General features: G+C 30.2%; 1 protein-coding gene across 1 annotated transcript; it reads right to left on the bottom strand.

The window, feature by feature from the left end:
• Positions 1 to 4,955: 4,955 nt before the first annotated feature.
• LOC130968241 (pro-cathepsin H-like) lies at positions 4,956 to 8,792 on the bottom strand. The gene is made up of 7 exons (XM_057893416.1): positions 8,381 to 8,792; positions 7,663 to 7,778; positions 7,425 to 7,498; positions 6,603 to 6,867; positions 6,275 to 6,406; positions 5,659 to 5,794; positions 4,956 to 5,250 (listed from the first exon to the last, which is right to left on the bottom strand). Exons 1-7 carry the CDS (start codon positions 8,709 to 8,711, stop codon positions 5,213 to 5,215), a joined length of 1,092 nt encoding a protein of 363 aa, XP_057749399.1. The 5' UTR covers positions 8,712 to 8,792; the 3' UTR covers positions 4,956 to 5,212.
• Positions 8,793 to 9,218: the final 426 nt, after the last annotated feature.

A 9,218-nucleotide genomic window follows, 5' to 3' on the forward strand; every position in this document is an offset into this window, starting at 1 on the left:
AAAGAGAATAAGGTATGTAAACTTATCAAATCTCTTTATGGTTTAAAGTAAGCTCCAAAACAATGGCATGAAAAATTTGATGAAGTTATGCTTTCTAATCAGTATGTGACTAATGGATCTGATAAATGTATATATAGCAAATTTAATGATGGTGTTGGTGTTATTGTTTGCGTATATGTTGATGATTTATTAATTTTCGGAACATGTATAAAAAAAGTAAATGAAACTAAAACGTTTCTATCTTCTCAATTTGATATAAAGGATATGAGTATTTCAAATGTTATCCTTGGAATAAAAATAATAAGTAAAAAGGGATAGCTTCATATTATCTCAATCTCATTATGTTAAAAATATGCTTAAAAAATTTAGATATTATGATTGCAAACCTGTATCTACACCATATGATTCAAGTTTACATCTATTTAAGTATAAAGGTGATAGCATGTCTCAAATTGAATATACTAATATAATTGGTAGCTTGATATATTTGATGAATTGCATTAGACCTGACATTGCATATGCTGTAAATAGATTGAGTAGATATACTCAGAATCCTAATAAAAATCATTGAATTGCTTTAACTAGAATTATGAGATATTTGAAAGGAACTATGAATTTTGGTTTATTGTATTCTGATTATCCCTCTATTTTAGAAGGATATGTTGATGCAAATTGGATCTCTGATTCTGACGAGATAAAATCTACAAGTGATTTTGTGTTTATGTTAGCAAGAGGTGCAGCCTCTTGAAAATCCACCAAACAAACATGCATTGCTAAATCAACTATGAAATCAAAATTTATAGCCTTAAAAAAGGCAGTGACTGTAGCCGAATGGCTAAGAGATTTATTAGTGGATATCCCACTATGTAGTAAGATAGAAACATCTGTGACTATGCATTGTGATAGTCAAGCTGCTATTACTAGAGTAAAGAATAAGATTTATAATGGTAAAAGATGAAATATAAGAATGCGGCACAATATTGTAAGACAATTAAAGAAAGTTGTGTAATATCCAGAGATTTTATATAAGGTTAGGAAATAATTTGGTTGATCCTTTCATGAAGCCACTTGCTAAGACGCTAGTAAGTGAAACATAGAAGGGGATAGGACTGGTGCCTATTGAGTAAAACTATACGATTTTTACCCAACCACTCTAATTAAATCTTCTATGAAGATGGTTCAATGTAGTCAATAAAGTCATACAAATTTTAAGGGTATTGTTGCTTCTTTGTTTTCCTCCATACATATGAGATGTTTCACGATGAGTTCCTCCCAAGAGTGATGACAGTACTAATGCAGTTATGGTGCTTTATTGTTTCTGCTATTCATATGAGATACTTAGTGATGATGTTCATAGTCCTAAAATATGGGAATGGAGATGTTACTACAGCATACTCTTGATGGATAAGCACAAAACTGAAAGTTGAGATGAGGCCATCTCCTATGAGTTTGGGCACTTAACTCTAGAGCTCTCATGTTAACAGGATGTGGCGCATGGCCCTTAAACGCAAACCGCCAAGAGTAGCATTATCTAAGAGGATATTTTGTGGACTTGTGGATGTGCTCCAACCATAATCTCAGAAGTATAAGATTCAAAGAGTTTACTCTACCATGCTTCTACAGGGTTGTCACCCACTCGACCTAAGGTCAAGTTCAAATCTTTTTGGATATTCAATTAACACAAAATATTCTCAACCTCCCTTAGTTCTTCTAATTTTTCCTAAGTTTAAAATATGTGGGGATCGTTGTGTTTTTAAGATTGTGTTTCAAATTTAGTATCACATGAGATACTCTAATAGAACTAAAAATAAAAGTTTTGAATTAATTTATGATCGTTACTAATCTTCTTGAAAATATGACCATTGCTAATTAAAAAGAAAAAATTAAATTGAATTATCGCTAATTAAAAAGAAAAACATTGAATTATTTTATGACTATTGCATGAATTGAATTATATAAAAGGAGAAATATCAGACATAATAAAAAACATATATATCTCAAAACACTTTCAATTTTTGTTAATGTGTAATTTGTGTTTTTTTTCTCTTAATAACATTAACCCTTCTCAAATATTAGTAAGAATTACTTGTAACATATTTTTCAATTAAGAAGAAGAACTAGATTGTGCTACAAGTGTTCCAAGAATATTGGTGTGGACTGCATTTTTGATGATCCACATCTAATCATGAAGAATTTTCGTCGAAGTCATTTCACCTATGGGTAAGACGGTAATAAATCCTTAAGAACAGTACTTAATACGATTCGTAATAAACTTGTTCTAGTATTCTTTTAATTTATTTATATATAACATTTTATTTATATTTAACAGTAGTTAAAATATTATTTTAAAAATCTTAATTTTCAACACACATTTGAATAAAAGTACTATCAATTTAAATTTATATATCTGATAATTCACATCCTTATAAATGGGATAATCCTTACATGCCACAATAATAACTTCTCTAGAATTTCATTTCATTTCCACGACCAACTCACAGTCTATGACAATAGAAGGGTCTGCGGCAACAAAAGGAAACTGCATAATGAATAATCTACAATCCACCTTTACTTCTTGCGAACGTATTAATCTACAGTAGAAATATTCAAATGGTAACTATAAAATCAAAGAGTAATTAGACTATGATTATTTTACTAATAAACTTATTTTTACAATCCTTATATGTTAATATATTAAAAATAAAAAAATTACATATAAACAATTCAATATGTATAATGTGTATTACAATATATCATAGAAAGTAATAATAATAATAATAATAATAATAATAATAATAATAATAATAATAATAATAATAATAAAGGATATAAATATATTATATATGAATATGTGATAAATTTATAATAAATATAGGTTAACATAAAAATAATAAGCTAGCTCATTTAACAATTAACTTGATCCAAATAAAATAAAATTATAATATTTTTAATAAATTTTTTTCATGTTTTATTACCATGTACTCTTCATAATGAAAGATTTAAAATTTTAACTTTTTGTAACAATAACACTAATTGAATGAACTTTTTTAACTATAAAAATTATTAAAACAAAATTTAAAAATAAGATGAAAGATTTTTTTATCAAATTATATGATTATATATATTGAAAAGACAATTACTTCAAAGTTTAAACAAATCTAAAAATATTAAAATCTTAAGGTATATGTTACTAAATGTTAGTTTTTATATAATGTAATTATTAACTTGACATACATACTATAAATTATAAGAAATTTTTTAAATGCTTCTAAAATATTGATATTTTATTAATTTTAACAGTTGATTTTAATTATATATATTTTTTATAATTGAGATCAACAGCTAAAACAACTAAATACTAGTATTTCAAAAATACTTATTTTTTTAATTATATTTTTTAATTTTTATTATATTATATTTTAGTTTATTTTATATTTAATTGTTGGTCCCTCTCTTATAAAATTTCTGGTTCTGCCACTATCTGTTGCGGCTTAGTTTGGTAAATTTTTTACTTTTGAAAAGTAGCATATAAAAATTAACTTTTAAAATATAACTTTTTAAATGTTATAACATCTATATTTGATAAACTAAATTAAAAATAATTTTCAATAAATACAAGAGACAACAAATGTGTTTGATAAAATAATTTTTAAAATTTAAAAATACTATAATAGACATTTATGGAAGAATTGATTTTGGTATTAATTAATGTATGAGGATATATTAGACTCTTTAACTTTGATAAGCTTTTTTTTTAAAGTTCCACCTTAAATATTTTTAAAAGCACTCCTATCTTTTAAAAGTTGCAAGCATAAACACATGGTGTTTTTGATTTATCAAACACAAAACGAGAAGCTTGTGATTTTGAAAAAAACAAACATCTCTTCAAAAAACTTTACAAAACTAAACCTACATCTACCTTGACTATGCCATCAACCTGATTCCTGGCTTCAGTCTAATCTGCGATCTGATAACTACTTTTAAATTCCTCTTCAATTTCACTATTATAACTGTTCTAATTCATGTTTGTTCAAGTTCAATTACCTCGACATCCAACTATTCAAACTCAACATATAGCTGCAAGACTAACACTTGTACTTGAATCTAATGGTAAATCGAAAAGATCACTTGAATACTTGCTTTATTGGAAACATTGTCTGAAATTCAATAAATTCACCAAATACTAGCACATGCTTCTTATAGAAAATATTTGACACCCTCTTCAATACTTGATGTTCTATGTTTTGATAAAGTACACTTTTAAATTCCTCAGAGAATATTGCAAAAGAAACAATACATAGCCTCTTACAAACAAAAATCACACTCTAAGCTGTTTGAGGTAAATTCTGGCTATTATAATATTTCAAACTAACATTATCTTCCATTCTATACTATAATTCAACTCAATTTTATTGTTCCCTAATGAAACTATAATAACAAAAGAATGGTGAACTATATTATAAAAGAAAAAACTAAATCCATCCTTCTAATTTTTATTTCTCACTAAATTTTTTTTTTCTTCCCTAACTATACTAAAACATATATGAAAATGGAGCTCACAAACGGGAGAATAGATTCTCCCGTAACTTTAACAACATAAATGAACTTTCACTTAAATAGTTTGAACTATTTTTTCAATTCCCAAATTCGCTCTCAACATCTTGCCAAAACATCCAAACTATTTTTCAATACAGAAAATGACCCAACATTTTGATTTTTTTTTTAAAAAATATTTTTAGTAATTAGATTTCGCCCCCACCATTTTCTAAATAAAAAATAGGAAATAGAACTAACCCGCCTGAATTGGTTTTAAAAAGAAAATTTTCCATTTCAACCCCAGCGTTTTGTATTTCACACTACGCCTCCTGTGGATTTTCCTTTTGCCCATATTTGGGAATTTACCCATGTTATTTCCATATTTAATCTTATTTCACCGTTAATTGAACTAGTAGCAGTACAAATAATTTTAATATTTTATTGTATTTGGGTTTATGTTCGCCAAAATGTCTGTCATTGTGATACATATGTTACACTGGTTTTTTATGTGGTTTACAACAATATAAAGAGAATCCCCAATCCTTACTTATTTTGTACACTACCAAGTAGGAGCCATCATACAATAGATAATACTTTAATGGCAACAGCTATACTATGTAGCCATGAGACGAGAGATCGAAGCCAGGAAGGCACCATAACTCCACAACCGTACTATCTAAGCCACAATTGGATACGAGGCACAAGTAGCAACACCTGGGAAAAAAAATTTAAACAAATAATTAAAAAAAAAACAGCAAAAATAGTACTTAACTTTCATTCCTCTTAGGTTTATAGATCCAGTTTTTCAATTCTACTGTCACTAGCTCTAGTAACGTCAATGTTCCTGTAAAATTGGTCACTATTTAGCACTTTGGTTTGCATTTTTGTTTTTTATTCTCATTTTCAGTATTTTTTTTAGAATGTGGTTGAAATAGGGAGGGATCAAAACAGAATATTTACCTTTTTTTTCTTTACAAAAACTTAAAAAATGGAAACAAAAACATTTTCTCAAACCAAAAAAGCACTTAGAATACTACATCATTATTCTTTGCAAATCAACAAACACAGCAAGACAATTTATTGAGATTACTTCGGTCAATTTGGTGCATTTTGGATACTTACCGCACATATTCTTCCCCAGCTCCATCTTGAAGTAACCATCGTCACCCCATGATTTTCCCCAAGAATTTTTAATAAGCCAATATGGGACACCATTTTCAACACCATACCCAACAGTGAGAACAGCATGGTTTACATCCTGCAAGCAGATTCATATCTTTTGTTTATATGTGACAAGTGGATTGAATTGTCCTTTTCTGAAATCAGACGATGACGGACATGCAAATACATAACTTAAGTAGGACCTTCTGACACTAGAAATCAAATTAAAATATATGATGGCTTCATCTTAAGAATATTATGAGCATATACTGATAAAAGAACCATAAATTTCATTTACATTGCCAACGAATATCAACATTCAAACTAAACATATTAGAGATATTAGTGAATTAGTTAGAATTAGTTACTAATGTGAATATATGGGCTGATATCACTTGTATTATTACTCAACATTCTCATCATTTAGTAAGTTCAGATTTATTTCAAATTTTCCTCTCGGTCATCTTTTTTCTCTGATCACCATGATTCTCAACAAAACAGGTAAAGAAAAAATGCAGTGTACACTTGATTATCAAAGACAATGAAATCTCTAGTATTTTCTAGCAGAAGGAATCACCTGGGATGTGCTACCGCAAGTGTTACTAGTGTAAACACCATCCTTATAGAATCGGAAACCATCAACCACCTGAAATGCCACACTAACTGGCCGAACAAAAGCAACTGCATGCTTTAATTCATCCTCAGAACCCTGTAAACAAGGAATAACAAACAGGATTAACAAGATAAATAAATAAATAGAATCATGCAACTTTCTTTGAGATGTGAGACCAAGAAAGCTTTAACTCTATCCTGTCTTTTCTGAGGAAAGAAAAAGTTCAATCATAAGCAAATCATGCAGAACCCCATTTATCGGAACTCATAGAAGCAAGCATTTTTTGAATTACCAAGGTAATATTGACAGAGTCAAGGACTTGAACAGCAACATTTTCAGCATTGAATTTGCAGACACCATTCTTCGCGGTATAGGGATATGCTTCCTCTGAGTCAAGTCCACCACTGTATTTGATGTATTCAAAAGCTTGGGATGGCAACCCACCATTACAACCATAGTTATTGAAAGCACCAGCACAATCCACTAGCTGCTGCTCAGAAAGAGAGATGCTCTTTCCAAACGCTTGTGCATAGGCTGCTTCTAAAGCTCCAGTTGTGCTGAAGAGGCACATACCATTGGTTAAAGCATGACAAAGAGGGCCTTGTTTTTTATTTATATTTTTATTTTCTTCTTTTATTTTTTTTTGGGGGAGGGAGTACCATTCTCTTTTATCATCTTTCACTTTCCCGTTGAAAATTTTGTACATTATTAGATTCATGTATTTGAATAAAAGTGGACACAAATTATATCCAAATGAATACATTAATCCAAAGATATATCAAATTTTCAATGAGTCAATGACAAAGAAAAAATGACAAAGGGAGTGTTGATTAGGCATGGTCTAACTAGAGTGTACTTTTAAAATTGATAAAAAGGTTTTTGCTTTAAACTACTCAGCAAATCGGGCCACAGCTGATGGCTCACAAAACTAAAATAGTGAGGCCATTGAATGGTTCAATGAGTAAAGCCTACTTCTTGCTTCAACAGCACCTATGGACTTTTTTTTTAATTATTCTTTTTCTTTTGCATTAAAAAAAGATACTTTTACCACATGTTAAATAATGATTATACGATAATAGGCCATGTCTAGCTAAGAAATATTTGTCAGAAGAACCTGAATGTCCAGCAAGATCCGCAGGAGCCTTGATCTTTGACTGGGCTAACAATACCTTCTTTTCTCCAGTCTTGCTACAAAACAAAGCCAAAGGAATTGAAACTTTTGTAAGCTTCTAAGTTCTAATAGTCTAGAAATATTATCAAAGTTATAATAACGGGATACAACACTTGATTGCTTGGTGTTTTTGCTTGAAGTAATGCAGTTTCAGTAGAAATTTATAATGTTTCTGGCATACCGTCTCAGGAAGAACAGCTTCAGTAAGCTTATGATTGCCCTTAAGGGTAGCAGAGCAATTTTGTGCTGCGCCTAGTCTGTGCCTTTTGAACTCCTCCCAAGTCCAATCGGCAAAATCTGAAATAAGATAGATAATAATAACATTACAGTCCACAAGATCGATTCTGTTACAAGTGAGCCAATCATTTCACTTCATTAGTATTCTCTTAATTTATTTTGTGGCATTGCCGATGCGATCCAGAAAGAACTTATCATATAAATATTGCTCTCATAAAATTTCACTACCAGAAATAAAATCTCTCACACAGACACATATTTATAAAGTTTAACTTTAATGCACTTTCAGGTTAAGCAATTTTAGTCGTGCATTCAATTAGGTAAAGTCACCTAGCAAAAGTAAACTACTTTTTCACATTGATTGTATGAATGAGAAGAGTTGTGACTGAGCAACTGTGTAAAAATTTTAGATTATTTTACTCGCATCAAAATTGGATTTATTTTGAGCTATTTATATATATAACTGATTTATTTTGAGCTTATTTTTCTTAAAAGCTTACCATAATAAGATGCAACAACTAAGTTAGATCATAGCTCTTGACTCAAATAACAAGAGAATGGTATGGTAGGACTCTCTCATAAGGGAAAACACACAACTAACCACAATCCAACGGCAGAAACTAACACATCAACAAAAAAAGAAGAAGCAGAGAGTAACTTACGGTTAACGGCGAGAGTGTACGACAATCGCTTTCTGTTAGTAGATCTTATGAGCCTCTTGTTCTCAGAGAACACTTCAAATCGCATCTTCAGCTCTTCGGGACTCTCATATCGTTTTCCATGTCTGACGGCGAACCGAGCGAAAGAGAGAGCGTGCCGGGTTCGCCCGACGACCCTAACCACCTCCGCCTCCACTTCTCGGAGCTCGTCTGGCACCATTCGGATTGGGTTCGGATCATCGGAGATCCACCCGGCCGATGCAGCGGCGACGACAAAGAACAATACCGCGATGGTGAACCACCACGCCGCCGGCGTTGACGATGAGCACGCCATAATGTTGTGTGTGCTGTGAAGGTGTGTTAGTGTTGTGTGATGTAATCCCGAAGAAGTTGGGGTAGGAAGGAATAGGATCTTCGAATGGGATTCATTTTTATAATTTTATTGGCTGTTGCAGAGTATTTAAATTGACCAAAATACCCTTCGTCTTGGAAAGATCACTGGGTCTTATTCAAGGCCATAATCCATAATTTTTTATGCATACTTCCAGAATGCCTGTTACATTCATTTAAGGGTATTATTCCATTGATAAAAATTATGATAAATATCTTAATAGTTCAGGTTAAAATGACATACAATAATTAATAAGTATCGTGTTATAGTGAAGAATGTTTTTTCTAATGAAAAGTGAGATTTTTTTTTTTATAATAGAAAAAATTAAGAATTAAAAATATTATGTGTAATATGAATTTTTTTTTAAAAAATAGTTATAATCTTTATTATTCATTCAACTTTATTTTTACTAAAAAAGAATTTTGATTAATAAATAAATACTTAGTTGAA

The sequence above is a fragment of the Arachis stenosperma genome, chromosome 3 (genome assembly GCF_014773155.1).
Source record: "Arachis stenosperma cultivar V10309 chromosome 3, arast.V10309.gnm1.PFL2, whole genome shotgun sequence".
NCBI lineage: Eukaryota > Viridiplantae > Streptophyta > Magnoliopsida > Fabales > Fabaceae > Arachis > Arachis stenosperma.